This window comes from Nesoenas mayeri (assembly GCF_963082525.1).
Source record: "Nesoenas mayeri genome assembly, chromosome: 7".
In the NCBI taxonomy this organism is placed as follows: Eukaryota; Metazoa; Chordata; class Aves; order Columbiformes; family Columbidae; genus Nesoenas; species Nesoenas mayeri.
In genome coordinates, this window is record NC_137551.1 from 19,820,695 (window position 1) to 19,848,541 (window position 27,847).

Consider the following 27,847-nt stretch of genomic DNA (forward strand, 5'->3'; position numbering starts at 1 on the left):
AAAAATGATTTTGTTCTTCCAAATATTTTGACTTATCCTGGCTGTAAGTCAGAAAAATTATAGAAAAGACTTTTCCTTTTTCTGTAGCTTTCTATGGTAAAGGCAGCTATTTAAATATCTAAAACATGACTATGATTTCCCTAAATTGTAAAATGAGACTTTAAGACAGATTTAAATGCATTTTTTGGAATTCCCTAGTTCTCAGTATAATTACATTCTGTTGTTTTGTATTCCTTTGTTTTACATTAAAAAAATGTTTTGTAGTTATGATGGTGGATTTATTGCATTGGCTCTGTTCAATATGTATGTATTTTTTCTTCTATTTACAGAAAACCAACTTTTTGGATGCTTTATCGGGAGATGTGTCTTTGACATGGATCATGTGTTTGTTCATCTTCTACAACCTGGATCAACAGTGTGTGTGCTACATATGTTAGAAAAATTAATCATGGGAAGAGACAAGCCAAATGACTACATCACAATAAGGAGCTGGCTTGAAAACTTGTGTATTTCATGCCAATAACTCAAGGCTAGAAAAGCATAGTAGTCCAACAGTCAGAAAAATACTTTTTTTTTAAAACCCAGGTCAAAAAGAACTACTAGTCAACGTGTACGTTACCATGTGTTCCCTGATTATTTAGCACTGAATCTTTTATTAGACTAAAATCATGGTGTGACCATTGATAGACACGCCTCCCCCCATCCCAGACACACATCCAGCAACTAAAGACCGTGTCAGGATGACCTCTGAGGAAATGACAGCGTCTGTTCTCGTCTCTGTGGCAGAGGGTAAAGTGATACCTGCTCAGTCAGCTGGAGATGAAAATACTGAAAATGCTTTGGACACCAGTGTTATAAAAAGACGTACTGCCAGCCCGGGAAGGCAAAGCACACATGCTCTCTCATACTTACACAGACTTGAAGAGGAAAGTCTTAAGGGCTCAGTGCCCAAAATATTCTCTCTGGCGAAAGAACAACTGACTAATGACAATAGTAATGAAAACTTCTGGGAGAGGAACAGCTCCATCCCTGATTCAGTGGAATTTCTTAACATTAACTGTAACATTGTACAGAACTACAAGAGCGATATCCCGTGCAGCCAACTGTATAAATCTTGTGATCCTTTAGCAGGGAGAGAGGCATCCCTGGAAACTGGAATTCCTGGTTCACTGGAAAGAGCCATGCTTGCCAAAATTCAGCTGAAAATGAATGGCCCTTCGTTAAGAAGCCAGACGGCACTAAATAAGAATGACAGCAATGACATGGATACAGTGGCCTTTTTTCACTTTCATTGTGCTAGTGAAAGGAATATATCAAGGGCTCTGTGCAGTTCACACAACTGCTTCATTTTGGGTGACTGTTTGCAGCCATTAAGCGTTGTTGATGATAGCACCACTGGATCCCCAGCCTGTGCTTGTGGATTAATGGAGTTGGCAAATAGTTGTGAGAATGAACATGGGCAGCAGTTGTATGAAGACGCTTTAAGGGATAAGTATTTATGTCTGGAAAGAGCACCACGAAAAGTTAAAGTGGCGTGCTCAGGTCACACCTTCTGTGGAAATCACTTTACTGGAAGGATGCCCTCAAAGTCCTTTCTGAGCCATTTTGAAGACTGTAACGATAACTGTGAAGAGATGGAAGAGGAGTTTTTTAGAAACAAAAAGGAACGTTCTACTTTATTAATAAGGCGTTTCTGTAAAAACGATAAAGAGATTAAAAAATCAGTTTATACTGGAACGAGAGCAATTGTTAGGACTTTACCTTCAGGGCACATAGGAACCGTTGCTTGGAATTATGTTGAGCAAAGGAGAAGCAACAGTGGCTTGAAGCTTTCTAGGATTACGACAGAACAGCTAACTATAATTCAGTCCTTAATAAAATGGGAATTTAATTCCTTTCTTGAGAAGTCTTTATGGTGTGAGGTAAGCTTTTCATAGTGTTGGTTTGCGGCGCTTTTTTTTCCGTGGAAGTTTTGATACCCTGATGACCTTTTCATTAAAAAAAAATTCCTTCATCTAGCGATCACTTAGTACCACTGAATAGGATATAGCACTTCACCATTTTGAACGTTATGTTGAACACTGTTTTTTAGAAGAATGTATTCCCATCCCTTAAAATTCATTTTGTTTTAAAATAGGCATGGTGTAAAATGTATAATTTTTATCTCTATGAAATGTATACATACATATGTGCGTATATACATATGTATCTATATAAAATGTATATAATTACCTATTTATACATAGTTGCATTTATAACTTTATATCTTGATATTTATTATTTATAGATAAGAATGTAATATACCCATATACAGATATAAAAATATATACACATTTTATAGATATTTATATTTTAAGTAGAAAATGTATATAATATGCATTTATATTTATACATATATGTAAAAATAGATGTACTAATATATATTATAGATATACACAGTTGAAATATAAATGTGTATATTAATGATATAATAATTTCATTGAATAAATTGTATAAAATAAGTGGCAGTATTAGATCACAGTGATGTTTTTTTATCTGAAAAAGATAGCATAGTATTTTCCCCAAGTTACAGATATTTATAATGCTTCTACGCTTGCAAATAATTTAAACATTATGTAATAGTTTAAAAAACGTATCTTAATATGTTCATATTGCCCTGATTAGTTTTTTATTAAATTAGATAATACAAAAAATTCTAAGTTTAGACTGAAATCATTAATGTATAAATTATTATTTTAGAAATGACATAGCACATCCTTAGCAAATTATTTTAAGTAGGAAAATATTTTCCGTGATGGTAGAATTTAAATAGGTTTTGATCGCTGATTCTCAGGGATTCATCTGAAATGTGACTACTGAGAAAGACCAGCAGGATGATCACAGCAAGATAAACTTTCAAGAAGAGGAAAAGAGAGGTTTACTGAGGTTAGCAAAAAAAGGAGGTGTGATTTTTTTATCTGTTAAAATGTGTGAATAAGCTCTAGGGAGGGGAAAATAACAAAGGTAAATAAGAATTTGGTCAGATCAGCTACGCTCATAAACTGCTCATGAATAAGCGTAGGTTGAAAATTGGAAGAAACTTCTAGCGGTTAGTGTGCAGACTTTGCCACAGTTTTCAGTAGGACTGACATGGAGGAAAACTTACTTAATTGTATAGAATCATAGAATCATATAGTCCAACCATAAAATTGATGAAATGGATTATATGAAATTTTGTCAGTGATAACAGAAGAGTCAACGTGGTGGCTCAGGAGCTCCGTGACAATTGTGCCCTGCAGTAATATCCTCATATCCTAGAAACTAATAGTTGATTGAAAAGTTCTATGAACATGTGTATGTCAGGTGTCTGCACTAGATTGCAAAGGCTTGTGATGCTGTTCATGACTGTGATGTTTGGTGTCCTGGTCAGTGGAAGTACAAAGATGCCGGTACAGCACATGCCCTGTGTGGTGCAGAGTCACGGTCCCATGAAGGGATGAATGAGCCGTGTATTTGCCTAACATGAGGTGTGCTCAGTACATTGGTATTCTCATTATGAGGTTTTTTTGGGGCAAGGAAGAGAGAGTGTTCTAGCATAATTTTCATTTATATAGGTATGGAAAGGGAAGGATGTGTTTAGGTTTCTTCATTGGGCGTTTCCAATTTGAGTTGAGTTCCTTAGCTTGTAACACGCATGCCTGTTTCACCGGTTTCCACCACTCCTGCGTAATACTGAATGCATAGCATTTTGAGGTGTGAGAGCTTTAATTAGAAGATATTTTTGTAGTACATATAGAAACTTAGAAATAAATGTAGTAAATACTCACTGAATAATTCTTTAAATAGGAAAAGTTCTGACTACAAATGAACAAAAGAGTAGCAGGCACAGTAAAGTACTCTGTAATTATAATGCACAGAATGTTTTATCATGGTAAGAGAAAGCTTAAAGCCTCATGTTTCTAAATTTTCTTCTGAATAGTGACTACAAATATTTTTCTTTTTATTAACCTTTGTATTTAATCTCTTTATGTATAATATGCATTTGTCATTCATAGCATTATTTTTCTGTTGCTTTAGTGTCAAATATTTCTGCAATAATATTTCTATATGTTTATGGCTTATTAGCATTATAGATGGCTTTTACACTAACATAGAAATTAACTCTCAATGGATGTGACAAATATGGACCTGTTGAACATATGCACTGGGTTAAAATAATTAATTATGAGCATTTGCGGGAAGCTTTCATGGTAATAATCAAAGGAAGAAGGAGAAAGAAGTAAATGAATGTGGTAATTTGTTCTTTCTTTCCCCTTATCTCACCCTTTGAGCATGCATTCTGTTTGGAACAGCTAAGGGAACAGTAGTTCTGTTCTTCAAGGGGAAAAAAAAGTTGGAGAAATTAAGTTTTCATAGCAGTACTGGTGTAACATGGAACAATAGAGACCTTTATGTTTTAAGTAGGAAAATGTGGGTCTCATTTGTGCATATCCCTTACATAAAAATTCTAGTGCTAATGAAGGAAATGCGATGGACTGTTGTCTTGCTCAATGATTTTTTTCTTGTTTCTTTCCCTGCATAGGAAGGTGGGACTGAGGGTTTGCATTATATAGAAAATACATGAAATTATATATTTTCTTAATGTAGCGTATGATTGATGTCTGTAGATATTTTATATGCAGATTTAGACTCCTCTGCTTTGGGTTTAATATATGTGTTGTAGGAAGAGAGAAGATTTTTATGTTGAATGCTTTTTCTAGTTTTGCACAGTTTTTGCAGCTATATATGGTGCAGTACTTACCCTCATCAGATGGATGTGTGTAACATGGCTGTTGCGTCCATTTGTGAGAAGTTAGTTTGTCTGTGTTGGAACAGTGCAAGCCCATCACATTGGTACCTGTTAAATATGTCACAAATGCAAAGAATTTGCCAGAAACAAATACTGAGAGTGCAAGCTTTGGAGTTAGCTTTACCTGATCTGGCACAACCTATCCACTGCTTTGGTTCAGCTCAGCTGCATCGTATTAGCAATCTGGCTAATTACAAAAGTCAGAGTTCCTGGGATTATTTAACCACCTGTGTCTGTGAGATATTAGGTTTGTAGTGCTGCTTTGTTTCCTGGTGTGATGGAGTTTCTCCAGTAGTGGTAATGTAATACAACAAAAGTAGCCAGGTCCACCGTTGACTAAGATACTAAATTTGAGCAGCTCAGTAAACCATCACCGGGTGATTCTCTCAAACAAGGTAAGTGACCTTGAGATCTCCAGATGACAGCTCCAACGACATAGTTGCAATGCCTAATAGCTGAATTCTTTAGTTAAGTTTATTTTGTAGGCGTCAGTACCATCTTTGCTGTGTCATTACATTCCTAATGCCAGTAGTTTGAGCTTTAAGAAGCAAGAATTCTGCTGGCTCGCTTAACACTGCTCGGAAAGACGTGAGCACACTGATAGATCTCTTACTCTTTGTAGCTTCTAAGGCACTACTGAAATGCCAAATACTAATAGGGCAACAATTAAAAAAACCCTTGATTTCCTCCACATCTGTTTCCAGATAGAATAATAATTTTATTATAGCTTTACCTTGTAGGAATAGTTCATAGTTAATGTAATGAATTTGTATAGTAGTTCAGCATTTGTTAGCATCAAGTATTTTTTACATATACTGTCCATAGTAGTTTTATGATTCATGTGTAAAATCAGGGTCATGGAGGGATCTTTGATTATGCATGGCTAATACAAGAAGTCTTACATTAAGATTTCATTATTTCCTTAAAGTTGAGCTGTAGTCAGTGGCATCTGTTGACAAAAAGTTAAGGAGAGAAAAAATTTTTACTATCCTGTTTTATTGGTGTGATATCTAAAATAGTCACCTTGGATAGTATTTTTAAAGAAACAGAGCCCAGCACAAGTAGTTTCCTGCTTAATATATAGTATTTGTCTGATTTTTTTTTTTAAATTGATTATTAATTCTGCATACATTCAGAATTAAAATTAATGTTTTGTAATGAATACAAACATTAATTTTAATTCTGAACCTACAGAGACCTCGATTTCCTCGCCCTGCAACCTCTTCACTCCCTGCCAGAGGTGTATCAGCAACTGTGGTCAGTATATCTTTATGTTGCATGCTTTTCTAGCATTTCTGAAAATATAGATAGAGTATTTCACTATCAGTCATGGAAGTAACATCCGCTTTGACTGTTTTGACAACCAGTTGCACTAACTAAATACAGCAGCACTTTACATCAAATGCTAACATACATTTATGAACAAAGGAAGGGTTAGTGATGCTGTATGTTCAGGAGAACATTTTTTTGTTTGCTTTTCTCAGGGGCTGGATTAATTGCAACCTGTTATTGTTAATATTTTGTTAGAATAAATAGTATAACCCTCTTTTCTGTCTTGTAGTATCTTGAAAGATACTACTGTTTCAAGTGTAGTCAAAACATAATTTATATAATGAAGAGGCCTATGTTGATTTTAAGAAGTAAAACAAAAACTTGAAATCATCGAGCCCTCTAGACTAATTATAATAAGCAGCATAAGAGTCCTTGTCTGTGTGCTGTGGTTCCCTCAGATAACTGATCTCATTTGGTAGAACAGACACAAAGTTGCTTGGAGTGGCCACATGAAATCACCTGGGAATAGAAATCTTAGTAGTGAGGTTATTCTGCTGAACTCTGTTGTAGGAATTTCAGGTCTAGATTTGCTTTGCTATCTTTCTGTTAGGATTATGTGGTTTTCCCACAGGTTTTTCCTTCTTGCTCCATATTTAAAAAGATGGAATTCTTTAAATGGACTTTTACTCTTTTCCCTCTCAGTTTTGCATTCATACCTAAAATGTGGCACTGCTCTTTCTGCAACAGTTTATGCTACACTTGTACTTTCATTAAAAAAAAAAGTTTTTAATTCTGTTTTGTGAACTACAGACAAATTTGGGGTTTGGGATTTTTTTGTTTTTCCACTTTGAAATAAAATTTCTAGTCCAATACACTGGAAGGAATTTACATGGAAAAAAACGACATAAAGCAAATAATCTGTAAGTGGTTGAGGTTCTCCTCCACTCTAGCAGTAATATTTTTATCTGATTGTGCATGAGTATTTTGCCTGTTATTAATGTTACCATGTTTTCAGACATAAAGGTTTATATTCATGTTGAAGTAGTTGGTAGGTGTGTATGAGCTGGTTTTTGTTCTACCTGGACCCTGTGTTTCTCGGGGTTTTTTGCATAAGAGTTGCAGTCTTGTTTAAAGAAAAAAGTTCATGATCAAAATTGACTATTTGGAAAAAAAACAGGGAAGCAGAAGAGAAGCCAAATAGGCATGAAATTATGTTTTCCCTTCAGTAAGTGCTGTAAAAATAAATTGAATTTTGTGAAATGAAGCTCTATACTTATATTTGCTTTGGGTTGAGTTATTCCAGTTTTAAAGGTTAGCCTTAAAAATAGAAAATTTACCCTCTGTCTGTAAAAGTAGTCAGTTTTATTACAATAATGTGTGATAGAATTAGAGATAAATATCTTCATTTTTTCTATTATTTTGCAGTTGCCTTATAGCTTTAACAATTTTGGGCCAAAATATGAACAATAAGTTTTAGCTGTGAGCACACTTAGGTATTTAGAGCCAATAGTGTGGGAGTCTTGGCAAGAGCAATATATTATGCCTTCAGTTTTTCCACATTTTCTGACTTTCCTTCTAGTGACTGTTCATTAACTGTAAAGAAGCATGAAGATATGTTTTAGAAAATCTCCGTGCAGCACATTAAAGTGTTCATTTTAGAGTGTTAGAGTTGGACACTCTTCTAAATTCTTTCTCAGTTGAAACCAAGTTATCTCCATTACTTATATGAACTGTTGAAAAGTTTGGATTGTTTACTCTGGTATGAGTGAATAAAAACTGTGTCATATAAAGATCACTCTGTTAGTGGATAATTAAAATCTGAATTTATGAGATTTCATATACATTTTAATTTATCTTGCTTTTCTACAGTTATTTGGGATCTTTTAGAAAGAAAGTTTTCTAAAATGGAGTAAGCTTGGGTCGACAATAATTGTTAGGCATGTATCTTACCAGTATGAAATTTCAAGAAGGACTTACAGGAAAAATCTCTACTCTAAAATTACACTTGTCACAGTATCTAAGGCATCATCCATGAGATATGAAGCTATTTGGTTTCTCTATTTGTGAAAAGTGATTTGATATAGTATAGTTATGAGCTTCTGGTCACAAAGAATTTTGCTTGAAAATACAGACTCTTGACAGGTTAAAAAAGGAAATAACAATTGAATATAACACAGCTGTTAGGTACCATCCAAGTGCATGTGAGCGGGAGTATCCAGGGACGGCTCTGGGGTGCTCCCACACCGACCAAAGCCGATTACATCAGTGCAGCAGTTGGAACCAGAGTGACTCAGGGCGGTGTGACAGCACACGGCTTTCAGCAGGAATGTCGGAAGTGGGGCAGTGCTGGAGACATAAATATTCAGCCCTGGCATTCCTATCTTCTTTCTTCTTCTTCTTCTTTTTTTTTTTTTTTTTTTTTTATATTTTAATTCTCCTAATAATTTCACTAGAAAACTGTACAGTTAGAAGCTATTCCTTACCTGCAAACACATGTATCAGACAGTGCCCATATCGTCCTGCAAGTTATGTGGAAATAAACTTTTTTAAGGTTTTGAACTGTAACCAGATACCGTAATTTTTGAACTGAGATTGAATACTCACTTTTGAGATACACTCATCAACCCCTTAGCTGAGTATGAGAGAGAAAAATATGTTGGATTTGCTTGGGATCACTCTTACAGATAATATTCTTGTCTTCCCATCTGTATGAAGTTTAGAAGTCTTTTTATCTCTGAAATTATGACACTTATTGTAAAAACTTAAGATTTCCTTAGTATAGCAAATACTCAGACAGTTACCTACATGTGCAACAGTAATGAAAAGTTTCATTTTCATCTAGAAGTCACCACATGCGCTTGTTGCAGGACTCTGAATAATCTAATTAACTCTTGTGAAATAGATTTTTCTTCTTTTTTCCCTTAGCTTTTTCAGGTACTGTGATGCCTGTTGACTATTGTCACCATTTAGACTTTGAATCCACAGTAAAATAACGTGAGCTTCTCTTATGTATTATCATAATTATTTTTATTTTATTCTCCTGACACTGTAAAAATTGTTTTCATGAAATCACAACAGATACAGACATTCACTAATAAAGTTTGGGAGAAACAAAGGATGTATTATTAGCTGCTCTAGTTTCATGTTACAGCAGTCTTAGTTCTTAAAGTCTTTAGGAATTCCCTTCAAGTATTAGAGAATGGGTGAAATCCTGGTCATATTGTAATCTATTTAAAATCTCCTATTGGGATAAAGTTACTTGGAGGGAGAAAAAGAAGTGTGTGCAAAACAGAGCTATTGCCTTCATGGGAACCATAGTTTTACATCAAACATTGTAACAGAGAGATACATGCCAAACTTACATTAAGCAGTTTTAGAAATACAGTTTTAAACTACAAATATTGTCCATAAATATGTATAATTCATATAATTCAGGTTCGATCATTAACTTGATATATAAAACTTCCTTCAGTACCCTTCAATTGCATATGCTGTTATTTGCTGTTGATGTCACCGCACTGCTCGGAAGTCCTGCTTCTGGACCTGAATCTGAGTCCTGGCTGTTTCACAAACAAGGGATGATCTCATCTGCTCAATAGACTGAGAGGCAGGCAGTTGTTAGCGAGTGAGCTCAGGTTTTGGAGAAGATCAACTTCTCCCAAACGCTCTCCATATGCTGTGGCTAAATTTTGTTTTATCTCAGCAGGCTTAGAAGCTGTGTGGTGCCTTGTAGCCTGTGGATGAGACATATCCTAAATTTCTAGTGGAATAGAAAAAAAGATAAACACTTTCCCACCAGCTCTGACTGCTAATATTTGGTAATTTTAGAGTTATATGCATAACAGCAAACATTTTTTTTAAGGTATGTAGCTAATCAACACTGAAATACTTCTAGGCTGAATAAAGGTCTGAATGATAACTCTGGATAGTTTATCTTTAAGCAAAAACATAAGAATGTATCTGAGCCATGGAGAATTGGTCTAAATGTGGTTGTGAGTTGGAGCAAGAAAAAGACCCCTGAGAGAAAACTGTCATCAGTCTTCTCTGTTTTAAATTAGGAATTTATCTTGAGTAATTTTGCAGATTTAACAGTATCATGCTACAAAATTGAGGCCATTATAGTTCTGACTCTGTGTTTGTGTAAGATATTTTACATTATAGAAGCACATTACAGTTGCCATGGGAACCATAACATTGGCCTTCCTGTCTGTGGTTTACAAACTTGGGATTGCACTAGGTGGCGTGTGTGTATATGTATATATCTCAAAGGGAAAAAATATGAGTATACAGAATATACCCCGTTTATGAAATTAACTTGTATTCTGGTATGTTTTTTTGAAACTTACCTTACTTAAAATACAGTCAAGGAGAGCCACAGGAGTGCAAAATCTTTTGCTATGTGAAGATTTCATTGCCATCTAGTGATTTGCCACCGGCATAAAGGTGGCTTTGGTCAGTTAACAGCAGGTCATTTAACACCTTGAGGCTGTAGAAAAGATAGGTAGACATTACCCACGAGCAGGAAATGTAACATGGATCATAAATAAACCAGCAGCATATTACTTTTTAATATTCCCTGGCAGTTCAGAAATAGAGGTGTTTTTTGTTTTTCATTTAACCAACAGGTTGGAGATGGACTTACAAGGGTTTGAATGCTTCCTTTGAGCACACAAAGTTCTTCACACTTTCATCTTCAGCAAGCATTTGTGAATCATGGAATATTTAGTTTAGCTTGCACAGTGTTTCTTTGCCATTGGTTTGGAAAAACTGCAGATCCAGCCTTTGTAAATTATGATCAGGTTTAAGTGATTTTTATTTTGGTTTTGAACATATTTCTCATCACACTTCAGCTTTGACCAGCTGTTTCCTGTTTTTCCTCCCAGTGGTTTAGCTGCTGAGGAGATAAATGCATCAATGGTTTGATTCAGAATTAAAATTACATTTATGGAATGATGAAATATTTAAACAAATAAGTTGGGCACCATTACAAATGAAGTTATGGTGAAATTCAGTAGATGAAATATTGTTTGCTGTACCTAGATCTTTCACAGATTACAAAGGTTTTGCTACATAGGAAGCTCATTTGATACAAGAAAATTAATCCAGCATCGGAAACACCAGGGTGAAGCTTTGTGTGGGGAATTTGGGTGTGTGTGATGGAATTTTTCAACCGTTCCAAGTTTTTGTGTTCATATGAGAATATTGTGATTTATGTGATCTGATCTACATATTGACCTGTCCATTACATCATATTTGTCCTGTTCAACCTCCCACCCCCCCCAAAATTTTTTGGACTTATTTGGATAGAGGTTTTGTTCATTTTTGTAATCATACGAACTATTTTTGAATTTTAGAGCTGAGTTTGTGTATGTATTTTTGCAGAATAAAGCAGGGCAGGTTTACCAGGGAAGATGGGGAAGAGTTGGTACATTGTCCGTTAGGACGGGCTTGTGCAATGTACTCTGTTTCTTTTTGTTAATAGTGAGCTTACTCCACATCCACACAGATAGTGGATATGTTTTATCCTGGCTACAGACATCATTCTTTGGGACCTTTAAATGAGTTATTCACTAACCTGAAAGATGTTTACATAGATAGTAATGAAAATATTGCCTTCTCTCTTCAGAATTGAGGTTGTCACTGTGTAGGATTGTGGAAGGATCACTCGTTGATCCTTGTAGCAGGCTGTTCGGTGGAATGCAGCATTGCCTGTCCCTCACTCTGCTTCAGTGCTCTCTGTGACCTAAGTGGTCAGATCTTATTTAGTCTGCACCCTCTGAAATGACAGAAAAAAGCAGTCAGAGACAGTTGATAGCATGTCAGCTACCATGACCGGTGATCCTCCCTGGATTGAGGGCTTTAAATATTCCTTACCTGGTAGGTAACCATGTTTCTTACCACCGAGTAGCAGCAGCAGAGCTGGGCTTTTGTCTGTGGTGAAGGTGCCAGCTCCAGAACCTTGGACCATGCATTTGCTCCCCTGGATAAGGTATCTGTCAACTGTTTTTTATCTTAACCCATTTATAGACCATATCCCATACCATTTTTAGGGCTCTGCAGACTTCTCCAAATGCCAGCCTTAATAGCATTTATCTCAGGGTTTGGTCCAGCTGCTGCTGTTTGTAAATGACTCATGCCTGCAGCTTGCACTATCTTGATTTCACTATAGCTTTTTCAGGCTCCTTCTCCCCAGGTTCTTTTTGGTGGATGACTCCAAGATCTGCTGTTTCTTTCTAGGCCTCCTGACCTTGGAAGTCTCGGTAGGGTTTCTCATTAAATTCTGTGAAGGAAAGGGGGGACTGTTCACCTCCCTGCCTTGAAAACGCTAGTTTTTTGTAACACCTTCTAAGTAGTTTTGCTCTTTTTACTTCAAGCCTATCAGTAGTTGTCTTTTCTTGTTCCCTAGTTACATTCTTGAACTTACCTTCAGCTTGCTCACTATTCCCTGGACCAGTGGTCTTTATGGAGCCTCTTTTATCCTTCAGTCTTAAAGCAGGCTTCTCAAAATATGTCCCATTAGTTCTCTACTACTTTATAGTATTTTTTCATAGTGTTCACAACCTGCTCTTGGCTGAGTCTAACAGTTAAAGCTGAAATTCCTTCTTCATGCAATTGTGTGGTCTTAATGGGCACTCCTGCTTCTATTAGTGTTACACCCAGCTTTGTTGAGCTCATTCAAATTTACATGTGGCACCTGTACCATTTATAGCTATTACATTTACATTTTAGGGGTTTTTTGGGGTCCTTTTACTTTCCATGTTCTTTTTGGAGATTTTTTTTTTTTTCCAGGGAGGGTTAGTGAACAGCGTTGAAACTTCATGTTGGATGGTTCATATGCATATAGTTGTAGTATTACACTTTTAGACTGCAATTTGCTTTCCAAAAGAGCTGGTATTTTTGGCTGAATTTAAATGTCCATTTCATCAAACTGTCGTAAAGAATAGTACATTTGTAACTGATTTCCTGTTGTACTCATCAGGAAAAAAAGACGTATTATCTAATCAGTACTTATATTAGGCAGTAGTGGCCAGATCCCTCTGATCGTTGCTTGATTTTAATTTCTCCATTCTGCAAAGGAACACAAGGAAAACAACAGCCTAGATGAAAGCAGATTCACAGGAAATACCCATGTAGTGGTGACTCAGTGGATCCAAGAGAACAAAAACTGAAAGAAACATTTTTCATTAAGTAAAAGAAGTGGAAATTGATTTAACAGTACTGGGCACAATTAGCTAATGAGATATGAAAGGTAGTTAACTGAAAGAACTAGTGAAAAGCAGCCAATTTTAGGAAAAGCTTGGGAGGAAAAGAAAAGAGATAGTTGACAAAGAGTCCTTTGAGTGTTAGGACTTCAGAAATGTAGAGAGCAAAGAACAACAACAAAATCTTATTTCCAAACTTAACCAGGACTAAGGGTTTTACTGTTTTTCTATGCAACGAAGACATGTAAACCAGTGATCATACTATTAGGATGGTTATGTACAAAAGCTGCACTTTCAAGTAAAAACAAAAAGAAAATTAAAAGAATTTGGAGAGACATTGTTCGTCATCATCTGATTTCTAAACCATTATGAACTGAGGCACTCTGGCAAGACCTGATGTGCCAAAGCCAAGCGTGTCTGGCAAGGCTCAGTAGTTGGGCTATTTTGCTAGCTTCTTGGGGTTTTAATTAGATGATGTTTTATAGGATTTTTTGCTGGGTATATTTTCTGCTATGGAAAATATCTGATGAAAATAACATACTATCTTAAATTGGTTGCTGGTTTAAAAAATTCAAATCTGCAAGCAGAGTTACTGAGTTTTGGTTTTGATAAAAATCAGTTTCAATTTCTTATCTGGGTAACAAATGAAATCAAATAATGAAATAGAATGAAACTTAATTTGGAAAGCTTAGAATAATAAAGTTTGTTAGAAGACTAAGATGATGCATGTCAGAAAATTCAGCACTGCAATTGATATCTTGAGTCTCCACTTGGACTTCCACCTCTCTCCTACAGATGAGGGGCAGAGCTTCCAAGTGTATCTGTTTCATATGTTACCGTTATCAGGCTAGCAGCAGTACTTAACGTGCACATGGAAGAATTGTTTGGTTGCTTAGTTGACATTTGTGTATCATTAATAGTATGTGCACCACAGTTTGGAAACCCATGACTGAGCCCATGATTTGGCTGGATCTGATAAATACTAGTTTGGCTCAAATCTAAGACAATCCAGACCATAATTTGGTTTCATTTTTTTTAAAGAAATGAAAATTAAAAACTTCATATGTGTTGTATCTTTATCCTGTAGTCTAACTTATACCTCTGCCCCAGCCATGTCCATATTGTCCTGTTTTGTTGCCTCCTCTGCCCTCCAACCTGCAGTGTGTGTATCTTTAAACTTCAGATTTTAAACTGCTGCCTTCTTCACTATGTGGTCCTCTTGTCAAGCACACTGATTTCTTTCAACACTCTGAGTGGCCTGAGGGTATTGAAGCCCAGGGTCCAGCCCCACTAAAACTGTGCTTTGCTGAAACCTTGGTGACCTGGGCAGAGTCATTGCAGGAGCTCACATGCCCTTCGCATCCACCATTTTATGTCCAGATTTAAAGAAGGGGAAAAGAAAATTCTGTTCCTTGTGTTAGCAAACCTGAGCTACCTGTTTCTTAGGGTGGTCCCAGATCACATCCTGGAGCTTCTGTCTGTGCTGTTTGTGCCTGTGTCAGCTCCAGCTGTGTGGGAGGGAACCCACAGCTGTCCCAGGGATGTGGAGAAGCTGCAGCTACTACGTGAGCAGGGGCTGGATGGCACAGCTTGCTTGAAGGGTAGTAGAACAAGTTTTACAAATATTTATTTTTTGAAAAAACCCTTGCCATGCTGTTAGGCCAAAATGTTTGGACATTAAAGTCTTTAAGACCTCTTAATGCTGGGAAACAACTTCTTAATGAACTGTCAAGGTTACCATTGTGGGAAAATAAGTAGTTTGTAGTGTATTTGTCTAGAATAGATTAATCATTATTGTGTAACACTGAAAACCATATTATTATGATTTTTTTTTTCCTAATAAGAAAGGTCCATAAAATTAGATTAAGTGCTGACAAGTTATTAATGGGAAATTTGAAACAATACTGTTTTTGTAAGATGGCAGTGTTGTTACCGCTGAACATTATGCAGTTTTAATTTTTGTGCTTTTGTATTTTTAGCTTATATATTGTATAAGCAAGTCACCGATACCAGTTTAGCACAGAATATCTGCTTATTGAAGAACATTACCTGATTTTCTCTTCCATCCTCTGTAGTTTGAGGATCTCCTTATTAGTGTGTACATGTGGTCCAGCTGTTGATCCTCTCTGTTTATTAACACACAACCTAGGTAAGAGTGAATGGCATAAAGGAAATTCTATTTTGTGTTTCCTACCTGAGTCAAGTTTGATTGTGGGACTTGCTTGGAGCAGATGGCTCTAGGACCATGAGACCTTGTAGATCCCTGGTTCAAAGACTGGCCTATTTACTACTTGTTGCAAGTTGCTACTGTCCAACTGGCTGTTGACATGATGTCTAGTATGGTGCTTTTGTTGTAGCCAAATACCATGGACAGATGCAAACAATCTGACTGACATCAGTCAGAAAGGTTTGAACTGTTCTTTTTCAGAGCTGATCCTCCAAAACTGGAGGCGGCTCTTGTGAGAAAGCTTTGCTTATGCAGGAATACCCATTATATTTTTTGAAGGTAGAATTCACACTTCAGTACTATTCAAAAAAAGTTACAGCAAAAATTTTAAATACAGGCATTTAAATTAGACACAAAAAATTCGTTATTAGTCTACTGGGTAAAAAAAAAATCATGATTTTAGAGATGCTGAAGGGCTTGTATTTCTCATAATCAGATCAGCGACATTTAGACGTCTTAGGGATTTGCAGGTTTGATTTTTAGGAGTCCAGTTTAAAAATCTGGGCCTAAATTCCACTGAAACACTATCTGAAAATGTTGACAAGGTTTCTTTCTGTTTGACTACAATATCTGTGTAACTGTTATCACTGATTTTCACTTAGACCTAATTTGTACACGTGTACACATTCACACGCATACACACTCAAATGATAAGTAACTGAATATCTGATACCCATAATGATAAAATCTTTGTCTTGCTGCAGTTCTTTTGACAAAACAATTAGAGAACCTGCACAAAGTATAGCGGTAGAAGAATCCTTATACTATAATATATTTACCCTGAACAACGTCTCTGCAAGGATAGTTTTACAGGTATAACTTTCCTGGTAGAACTGTATATAGCATGTCCTGCCTAGGAGGGAAAAGGCTAAGGTTTCAAAACAGCTCATAGATGACTGCATGTATTCTAAGTGTGGAAATTCATTTTCCATACCTCGATTACAGCACATGTCTGTTAATTTGTTGAAACTATATACATTCTAAGCCATTATTGAAATTTGTACATTAGAGGAAAAACAGGAAGAGTCTGATCTTCATCCATGTCACTGAAGTTTGACTATATTTGAAGCAAAATGTGAGGCCCATGCCATCTGGTGGAGACAATTATTCGTACAGTTTTATTGGTAATCTTGATAGATTTAACAAGCAACTTCTATAAGTATTTGTTATCCATTTCTGTTCTATGCTGTATTATCACTTTTAATTGGCATTGGTGGACATTTCTCTAGGCAGAAGTAAAGGGAAAAAAAATCTGAAAACTGAATTCCTGTGTTGTTTCAAAGACAAAATGCAATCCCAAATTTGGCTTTGGTGTATGATTAGTGAACTGGATGCTTGGAAGAAAAACCTCAAAACCCAAATGGAAAAGTAACCATTTCCTTCTGCCGCAAATATTAATTTTAAAGGTTAAAAACATGTGTGCCAATTAGTCAAAGATCTTCTCTGATATACCTTTCTCAAGCCCCTGCCTTGTTGTGAATTATGATCTGTTTAACATGGTGGCAGGAAGACTGGATGTTGCTCTGTGTCTGCACTGGTGTTGCAGGTGAGACTGGAGGAGCCTTTTGGAGCCCACTGGCTTGTGTTCTACAGCCACTTTCAGGTTCCTTTGTCTGCAGGTCAGAATTGCTTTTTTTTCCAGCCATTTGGAGCACAGTTTCATCAAGTGCCATTTTGTACAGGAAGCTGTGCTTTAAAGAATGTTAGACTGCTAGTAGATTTGAATGTAGATATGACTTGAATATTTTAAAAACCTAGATTAGGCAGATACAGTGAAGAGTGGCCAGTATTAAATGTTGTTCTTTTCATAAGATGGTGCATGACTTCAGGATATATATTTCAGGATAGTTTACAGAGTAGACACAGAGTGGGATAATAAGTGAAGCAGTCAAGATATATTGATTCTGATAGAGAATTTCTGTTATGTTGGTAGATAGTTTTTATTATTTGCTCTCTTAGAGGACGTGGAGGAATCTATCATCCTGTTATCTACTGGCAGACTGATACTGCAGCTCCCTCATTTTTTATTTAGACTGATCAAACCTAATGCATTAAATTTATTTTTTCTAAATGTATTCTTAGCATATTAAAAAAGAATTGGACAAGTACTTCATAATGTCTTTCACAGAGTGATTTACTATAGATCAGATTAAATAAAAGTAAGTTTGTGCTTACAGTCTGAGAAGGAATAAGTTATGCAAATACATTGTAATCAATGCACATGTGAAATGGCATTGTCATCACCATGTTATGTCATTCTTCCATTAGCTAATGTGATGGCAAGGAGAGAGCTGAAATACAACACAATGGAAAAAACAGGTACTGCTATTGCTTGCACATGCTCCTGATTTCACAGAGCTGGTTCAGGTGCCTGCACTGTGCTGCACCACATTCCCAGCTCTGAAGGTTTATGAGTTCAGTCATGGAGCGCAAACAGGATAGAGGTTTAATTGCACATGGAAACATTCATGGTTTGTTTTATTACTGGAAGTAACTGGCTACTTTAGAAGTATGTAAAAAGGTTCTTCTTGACAGTAAATTTACTTACAGTAGACTCAACAGACTTAGTATATGTGACTCCAAACTTCATGGCTCTGTTATTCTTCTTGTAACTAATTTATTTCTCAACATTTAAAAGTAAATAACATTTAAAAATCCAGAAGAGTAAGTGTTCACATTATTTGCAAAAATTACTGCTGAAATGTTTTTGCACCTTAGTATAACAGAGCTTCTTTCTGAACTAAGCTGCTTTGGCACTTTTCTGTGTCGAATATTTCATGAAGGAACAGCATGTACAAGCTCACCCCGCTTTTAACTGTTTCAGTGGTCGAGAAGCACGTGTTCAGTAGAGCATTGCTAAAATGGGCACAGGTTTATACTTTTTCACATGGACCTGTATTCTTTCAGAAACATATGTATGCTACATTGGGATTAAATTATCTGGCTTGTGCTCTGAATGCTATAGTGTCTAAGATGTTTGATATGATTATTTACCCTCAAAAAGCCCACAGCACTCCAAAAGTTTTGACAAACACTCGTGTCTAAAACTGATTTGAAAAAGATCCTTTCCCATCATTTTTGAAGCATTTTCCACATGTTGCTGTTGTCTTTTCATGAAATGCTGAACAACTCTTACTGTATTATATTAGAAAAAAGAAAACGTGTTTTCTCCAATCTGATTGAATAATGGTCAGCCAAAGGAGAGAGATAAGTAAATTTTGGCCCAAAACAGGCCAAGAGACTTTAAAAAAAAGGGAGAAGAGGGGATAGATATGTTTTCCTAATGTTTGGTGGGAGGAGGGAGATGTGTTTCTGGTATTTAAGAGGTATTAATGGATTTCTTTAGCCGATTTGTGGTGAAGTCCTCTTTCACTTTCATTGAAAAGCTGGGCAGAATTTTTCTTGTATTTATTTCCAACTTAAGAGACACAGTTAGGGAGTTAGAGCATTTTCTAAACTATGGACCAAACAGAAGAGTTAACTCTTTTTTCAGGCTTTATGATGGCATGTTGGTCAATTAGTCTAGATGCCACTTTTTATTTAGAGCAATAAGGTCCATGATGTAGACGTCAAACCTTGTTTTTCTGAGATTTTTTCTGCCTTTGACCAGCTTGGGAATCCTCACAAAATGGTTTAAAGTTTGGTTTGGTATTTTGCTGACTTTCTTCTACAAACCAGACAAAATAATCTTTCCCTGAGGTGAATTTGCCTATCATGGGGCCAGCCTCCCTGGCTTTTTGTGCTTATATGGCTTGAACAGAGATAATATTTTCTCTTGCATAGTCTTATGTCATGGCAGTTATGTTTATATGAATATAAACAAAAGGATGGTTTATTCTGGGCAAATTATCTGAATATAAAAGATTTATTCAATTTAGTTTGTTTCGTTGCATAAAATATGCTTTGTGTTCACGTATATATTTGAAAAACATTTAAAAATCTGTATTTATTAAAATGTTGCTCTTGGCAAAATGATGAAAGGAGACATTTTTTTCATGTAAAGGACAGTGCATATACTAAATAAAATAGATTGTATAGAAGAAAATATAAAAATGGATTTTTTTTTTTCCCTGATCTTCACTGCTATGTAGTTTAAACAAGTTTAGGTTTTAAAGTCAACATCTTTACAAAAAGTTAGTCAAGCCCAATACAGCATATGAATTACAAAAAACATTGGGATATCATTCCTTGAAGTCTTCATGAGCAGTTTTTTAAATGTTTGGTATCTGATTCCTTGTTGGAAAATCCTGATTGCCCATTTTACTTTCTACTAATTGAATGACACTGTGAGCAAAGCGTTTTTGCTTGTTTGTACAATTGTCGTGGCTACAGAAAACAATTTTCCTACCAGTAGGTGGAATCAGATGAAAGTCTTAACTATTAAATACAGCGTGTAGCTGTGCTTTGTGATCTGGCCAAAAGAAATAATCTGAATGGCTCAAATTTTGAATTTCACAACTAATAGAAGCTTTCTAATAACCATTCTGCATTTATATTTAAGAAAAGTATGGCTTTGATACTGGTTCCCTGTGTGCACTTTTGGAAAGTACTCCTGGGTGGGTTGAAAATGTCCTGTTATTATATGATGTTTACCACTACAAACACTGACCCATATGATGCAAAAAATAAGGTGCCAAAAACTTAGGAACATAAGAGCTTTGTAGATGCTATTTTAGAATATAATTATGATCATTTAACCAACTTTTTAGAATTAGATTTGTTTTCAGATCTCTTACTAAGAAAACTGGCGCTGTAATTTCTTTTCTTTATACATATCAGAAGCATTCACAGGAGGAAAAAAAAAAAAAGGAAAGGGAAATGAAGGTTTCCCAGTTACATTGTGTGTATGAAGTTTTGGCTGTGTTGATTCTTTGTTAGTTTTATGTGTAATTATTTAGGTAACAGCATTGTCATGTACTTGTATCTGCTGAAAAATCTGAGTTAGTGCATAAAATTCATTCTAAGACTGATTGATTCATACACCAGTTCATCTTCACCCAGCTCATCAAAAGAGATATGTAATCCCTTGGAAAGGTCGGGCAGTAGACAATGGTTCTTCTGGCCTTGTAATTGTGGCAGTTGAAGAAGAGTTGTTTGGTGAAGAGAGAGATTCTGGAAGTTAGAATTACGGATTTTCCTTCAGACTTTTCCTCTGAATAGTTCTTACTTTGGAGATGTTATTTATGTACTTATTTTCTCCACTTCTACTGTGTTTGTAAAACTGTAGTAGTATTATGTACTGATTTTGGGGTATAGTTTTTCCTCCTCCTGGGCATTTTGGAAAGTAAGAGAAAAAAAATCACTTACCCAGTACTAGTAAAACTTTTCAATAAACTTCAGATATTAGGAAATACACAGGAGAGAAAATGTTAAGTTTTTTAGTGATGGACATTGCTGGCAAGGCATTAACGCAGACTTTCGGTTGGTCTTTGTCAGGTATAAGAAGTGCAAGCTAGGCTTCAGTCTGCTTTTCTGAATTCCTCTAAAATAGTCTTCTGAATTTTTGTCTTCCTTCCTTCTTACCAGTAATTTTATGAGCTGGAGAGTGTGCCCTTTTATGTTCTTGGAGGAAATAATTTTTCATGGGAATGTTTTTCTCCTTTCACTGAGGAGAAGCTTTCCAGGGATGGTTTGGATCAAATCATACAGAATATTTGTGATGAAAAGCATAAGTTACTGGAGCTTAAAACATAGCTCACACTTTCTCAGTGAAAGGACTGGAGTACTTAACATATTGCAAATGCATGTCTTGGTGCAGACGCAGGTTCCAAAATGTCTAAGAAGCTAAAGCCTTTTGGAACAAACCCACACAGACAAATTTCATGAGAGGTATGTGGGAGAACTTGTAACACCAGGGTTCTGCATCTGGGTTTTTCTGCTTTGGGACAGACTTGGCAAACAGACCAAAGAGGATATGTTGGATGTTGCCTTTTTTTTTGTTCCTTCCCAGGCTGTATACTGTTATACCATTCCTTACAGATACGTGGTCTCTCTGGTTCCCTTCGTACAGCGAAGTAGAAAGCTAATGAGACATGTATTTAATGATTTGTAGGAAATATGGAGCTACTTCTCTGCTATAGGACAATTTTTCTGGTATTTGCAGTGTCAAAGAAGCTCACTGTGAAATTAAAGCTATCTTAGAATTGACAGGCTCTTAATTAAGAGGTCACGTAGTCAGTCTTCTGCAGACATGGTTTGTTCTCTTTGGAAGGAGAACAAAGCTGAGTAATAGTGCACCTTCACCTTTTTGTCAAGAAAATCCTGCAGCTGGGGAGAATGTCATCTTTTGCTAAAGCAGGATGCACCATTTATGCCTCGTGTGCTGGCACAATAACCTCTAAACTGTCATTCCCCAGGCATTTTGCAGTGGTTTGTTTACCTAAAATTCCTTGATATTAAGAAAACATAGTTCTTCTTCTTCAGGCTGGAAGATCAATAAATAGCACAAAAAGTTGTTGATGTGGGTTGGAGGGAACAATGTTGTTCTTCTGTTGGATTAAACATATGAATCTCTTGTAAATCTTCTCATGCTATTAGGTCCATATGTTGTGGTACTGAAAAATACACATAAAGTGTGTTCGACAAGAAAAACATTTGGTTTTCTTGCTAACCCTGTGCTAAGATGCGGAGAGCAAGGATGTCTCTCTCACTGGTGCCTGACTCCTGACTGGTTTAGGGTCCTGCATGTGATTCTTGGAGTTCCTGATGAGATCTTAGGAACAGATCAGTCTTTTTTTTGTGTGTGTGTGTGTGTGTGTGCACGCACTTAAGGGTGCTGTGGATTTATTTAGTTCAACAAGCTGGTTTGTGTAGAAAATAATGTGTTCAGGACCATGGGGACATGATGATCTTAAATTCAGCTGAGCATTACCAAACTATACTCGGAATTTAGATAGTGTTTTGTTCTTCTGCTCAAAGAGAATTTCATTGTTTATCTGCCAGAAGTGCACTTAAATTGTATTTGAACAAATCTGTTAGATTTTTGTTTTGTGGAGACTGCCAAGAACAGATTGGATGTCCTGAAGTATTTCTTTGCATAGTGGATCATGCTGCACATTAAAGAAGCTTAAAAGAGTAAAGCAGTTTCTGTACTAGATGGTATCAGGGTTCATGCTATTTGGATAATGATGTGGTCATAGGCACTTAGAGTGAAGTTTTTATTATGGATTCCAGGAGTTAGGACTTCTCAGTTCAAATTGTATCTTTTGTTCAGGTGCTTTACTCTAAATTTTCAAAGAACACTTTTGCTGCAATTGTAAAGTAATAGCTATGAAAGAATGGAAACTTTAGCAGCATATAATATATAGGTAAAGGTACAGATTGTAGATCTGCTTAGCTAAATCCACTGCATGTTTTTAAGTCATTATTTGTTACTTTAGTCATGTTTCTTATACATTTTTTTTCCAAACCATTTTGCTAACAAATCATTAGTATGTCCTTTAAAATGTCCATAGACTAGAAAATGTCAAAATATCATAAACTAAATGCTCATAGATGTTTGCCAACAAACTTGAAATATATCTTGGAATAAGTTCTCCTGTAGTTAAGAAAAGCAATTAAAACTACTTACCGAACTTTATTATATGACCTAATTTACTTAATTCAGAATGATTCTTGTACCCCTATTTTACAATAGTAATAGAAGCTGCTGCTAGGACTAGAATGATTATAGTAAAGATGGGCATCTTTTCGTTAATCTCCCATATAGAAGTGGGGCTAGTCCTTGTGAATAAATTGGTTTCAATGACATGAAGGAACAAGTTTATCATGTTGGATGTCCATTTTCTAAATATTAGCAGGTAGGACATCTGTAGATGTTTCTCTTTGTTTCCACTAAAAGATTTGGCAGGCCAGCTAAGGAAGAATAGTTGTTTTTTGTAACTTGTAGTTGCAAGATGTGTAATGGTAGGGGATTTCTTTGAGGAGCTAATCTGTGCTGCAAACTGTAGTGTAGTTAGAAGAGTATCCAACAAGTTTTCTGTGGGAGAGATATCTTTAAATATTTACATGATATGTGTCTATCAAAGACTCTTGATTTTGACACATGCTCTTAACAAAGTTAATTAGTAGCTAGAAAACAGCAGAGTTTATGTACCTACTACATTGCTGTTCTACCTAGAAACACACTCATGACTGGTCATAAAGTAGGCAAAGAAGTGACTACAGCTGTCCCCCTCACTGATTGCCCCCAGGGACTCTCCTTCCAGCGTATGTTTTCTGTTTTCCATTTGCTCAAATGTCATTGATGTATCCCTGTTTCCAAATGATGTAATGAAATTGATGTATGTGGAAGAGGTGTTTACCCTGTCTTTGCATGCTTGGGACTTCCATGTGAAGACTTCTGTCAAGATTGATACCATGAAAAGGGATTGTCTTCTAGACACACATCCTTGCAGGAAAAAAACCAGAATTTCAGAATATCTTGTCGTTATGCCTTGTCAAGCAAAAGTACGTTTTCCCTAACAATGACAGGTAAGAAATTTCTTCTGGCTTACAGCACTTGAGAAAATAAACCACAAATTGGTATGAAGGAATTCAGGGTACCAGTGCAGGTGTTATAATGTCAAAGCAATACTAGAAAATCAGTGAATAGAGACAGACAATTTTTCCTGAAGAACAGTTCTCCACAGGTAGTTGTTGTATGGTATTCTTTTATTTTTAGTAAAAGTAGAGATTCTGTAGAAAAATAGATACAGGTCTTATTCAATAAAAACATGCAAAATGACTGTAATTACTGATTTTTGGAGCATTGAATGACAAGGTTTTGTGAACTCTTGTAATTTTTTTTTATAGAACTCAGCTATCTCCTGTTGTTTTTACAGTATTTGCTAGATGACATGTTGTATTTAATGATGATAGTTCTGGTAAGTACTATTAGTACAAAAATATTAAAACATTTGTTACAGTTTTTTTCAGAAATCGTATCTCTGTGGATAGGAGAAGTCAAGAACAATGTTCTCTGCCATGTACCCTTTTCTGTATTTGTTGCTGTCTGTCTGTTAATTATTGTAAGAGGACACTGAGGGAAGTGACCAGGTTTTACTGATAGGTGGATGTTTTGCATGTTTACTTTTTCGACACTCTAGCATACAACTGTAGCATATCTGGTCATAGTTTTTCTTCTGTGTTAGTTTCTCCATAACTGTAAGGGAAGGTGTTTTAAAGACAGTAAGGGGTGAGTCATCTTATTTAAAATATGTTTTCAGAAGATGTGCAACTGTCATGTTTACTGCACAGTTTCTGCTACTCGGTGGCTTTCTTACTTTTACCTTTATCATCATTGCCTTTATCACACATTTCTTTTTTTTTTTTTTTTCTTTTTCTTCTGTGACTAGTTATTCTCACCTATTGTTGATTATTCAATCACTGTTTGTCCACAGATTAAGTTATTCAAGAGCAGTATTAGAAGGTAAACTAAATAGTGGCAAGGCCCTCTTCTGAGATAAGTTACCCAGGTTACTAGATATGGATTTATTGAAGTTTATTTGAAGTGTGACCCACTTAAGGAGTCTTCCTGAGGAATGTAAGGCCATGAAGCCACAAAATACCCCGTGTGCTGTAGTACTTCCGTGTTGGCTCCGTCATCTATATTTTAATCTAAAAGAAAATGGATTTGTAAGGCTGCTTATTTGTAACGGCTTATTTCAGTTCCTGCACTAGGAAAAAATTACTTTCATCCACTTTGTGTTCCTCTGCGACCCTCTTAAAGTAGTGTATAGTCACCCTTGGAATTTTTAGGTTTGCAAAAATGACTTGTGAAACAGGCTTGTCCTTTCTAAATGGTGCCCCCTTATGAAGAAATATGGTGAGTCAGTAGGAAAGGGCATCTGCAGCATTACAGCAGAGCGATGTACAGCAACCTCAGTAGTATGCTTGGGAACTGCTTCAAGAGGACAGTAATTACAAATAATCTTCTGGTGTTTATGTAACTTGGCTCAAAGTTTTTTTCCTATTAATCTGTATGTTTTCTGCAATAATATAATTGCGTTAGTAGCTTAGAGATGAGAAATCTAACGTGGGAAGAATTGTTTTACTTACAATGAGTTTACATCATGCCAGTGACATTCTTTTCTGTGTCTTAAATACATTTTAGAAATTACTTAATTGCTAACATCGAAAAATATTTTTTCTGTAAATTCATACAATACCAGGAGTAGAAGGCAGTGCTTTCAGATAAATTTAGCATTGCATCATTTCACTTGCAGTAATGTAAACACAAACTCCAGTATGTCAGTAAAATTAAATATTAAATATTTCAGATTTTATTATCTATGTGTCTGTGGTTAAACTAAAATGCTTACGGAGTTTTACAGTGAGCAGATTTCCACTGACTGTTGGAAAAGTAGACTTGTAGGAGCTGCAGAGGTGAGGCAGCACCATGTGAACTGCAGCAACGGGATTAAGATTTGGCAATGTCCTTACTTTTCTCCCAGGCTCTTAGGCAGTCTCTGTAGACGAGAACAGACTGTCATCTTGTATTGCTGAAAGCTAACTTGCAGCTTCTGCTTGTGTCTGCTTGCTTCAGTTTCTATGCAGTTTCGTCATTTTTCCTACAAGTTGATATGATACGGATATGGTGAAACACAAGGGGAAAAGGTATGATTCATGTACTATAAAATACAAAAAAAGATTTTCTTACTGCTGTAATAACAGAAAGGCTTTTCTTCTTCAGAAAGAAGTATGTAGTGCTGCAGAAAAATATATTCTTGATATATTAAGCAAGATATTGCATGCTGGAACATGCTGCTTTTTCAGTCAGTACTTACCCTCCAGATGTAAACAATTAGTAATTTCTAAAAGTCTGTGTTTCTTTTTTATTTAAAACAGGCTTACTGCATGTGCATGTTTACTAGCTTATTGTGTTTAATTGTTAGTAAAGCCAAGTACAGAATTTTAGTACTTAAAGTTATAATACTTGCATGAACTTCTGTCTACTTGTTTTGCTTAGTATTAGGTTCTAACTCTATAAATAAAGTAATATAATTACAGACTTTTCTTTTTCTTACATTGTTGTTTTGATAAAATGCTTAGACACAGTTAATGAAGTCGGCATTAAAACCCCCATTGAGTACCTCACTCTTACTGTAAATTGAAAAGAAATATTGCGTGTACAGAAAGGCTTTATAGAAAATGTTTGCTATTTTAATAGTGAAGTATATTGAAACCATAAAGTGATTATATAAGATATGGTTTTTTGAATATTCATTAAGGAATGAAAACAAATTCTCTACCGATCACTTCACCCAGTGTAATAAATAGAAAAATGTTCAGTAGAAATACAATCAGGATGACATTTGATTAGTACATATGTTTTTATAAATACTAAAATATTGCTTTGTTTTACTCTCCTGCCATATGCAGTGAAACTAGAATTACAGGCATCCCACTACACACTAGTAATGATAATGAGACAATTGGTTCATTTTCTTAAGTGTGTTGTACTTATAAATAGTTGAAAAAACTTGAAAACTGTGTAATGTTCAAGTGTACTAGTCTGGTTGTTCGGTAAAGTACTATGTTTCAGGAATTTAAACTATGAGCAGTGCTTTTGACTTGGCCTAAGCAACTTATTGTGTAGGTTGGTTAATGAGGAATCCAAGTACCTACTTTTAAAAATAACATAGTAATCTTTTTTGTACATAAGCTCTGATGATTAGTAAGTTAGTACTTAATGAACACAAACTGTGTCTCTGTGACAACTTGTCTTATTTTCTCTTATATTGTGGGAGGATGCTTTTTGTAGTTTAGTGTTGTAGCTTTACTATGTTAAAAACAAATAGGCTGGGAACATTATGAGAAAACTTTTGAGGTCTTTGGTAAAGAGCCCAAATATCTACTTTTTTCTTTGTGCTGCTATGAAGTGATGAAACAAAAGGTATCTGAACATTGGTACATTATGAATAGTGTTAGAAGTCACATGTACTGTGATAATGTCTGGTAGCATTAGGCTGTGGGACTTATTTTCCAAGGAGCCGAATAAATGCATAGGAAGATAAAACTCCTGTTTTAAAGTGTGTACATAGTGATAAAAAATATGAGCTGTGGGATATACAGATATAACACATTATTAAGTGACTATGCTGAGAAGTAGCATATATGTGAATGTGGGCTTTTGCTTGTGTATTAGTGAGTCCAGAGGAGTAATGCCACGTGAAGAATGTAAATACATAGGTAGCAGTCAGGATATAGAAAAAGAATGAGTAGAGTAAAATGTTAAATTACAGTCACTGTTTTTTCAAGTAAATCTTGAGAGTGCAGAGTTATGAAAACCATCTTAACTTATTTTGTGGCATAGTATTTGTTGCCATCTTCACTCCT

At 35.7% G+C, this 27,847-nt stretch overlaps 1 protein-coding gene across 1 annotated transcript in view; it reads left to right on the top strand.

Moving 5' to 3' along the window:
• Window positions 1-380: 380 nt before the first annotated feature.
• The window catches only part of PLCE1 (phospholipase C epsilon 1), a gene marked incomplete at its 5' end in the record, with an annotated part of 125,438 nt that continues 97,971 nt past the window's right edge, over window positions 381-27,847 (top strand). Inside the window, 3 exon segments of the mRNA XM_080348222.1 lie at window positions 381-416; window positions 419-506; window positions 688-1,922. Coding sequence (XP_080204348.1) covers window positions 381-416; window positions 419-506; window positions 688-1,922 — 1,359 coding nt within the window.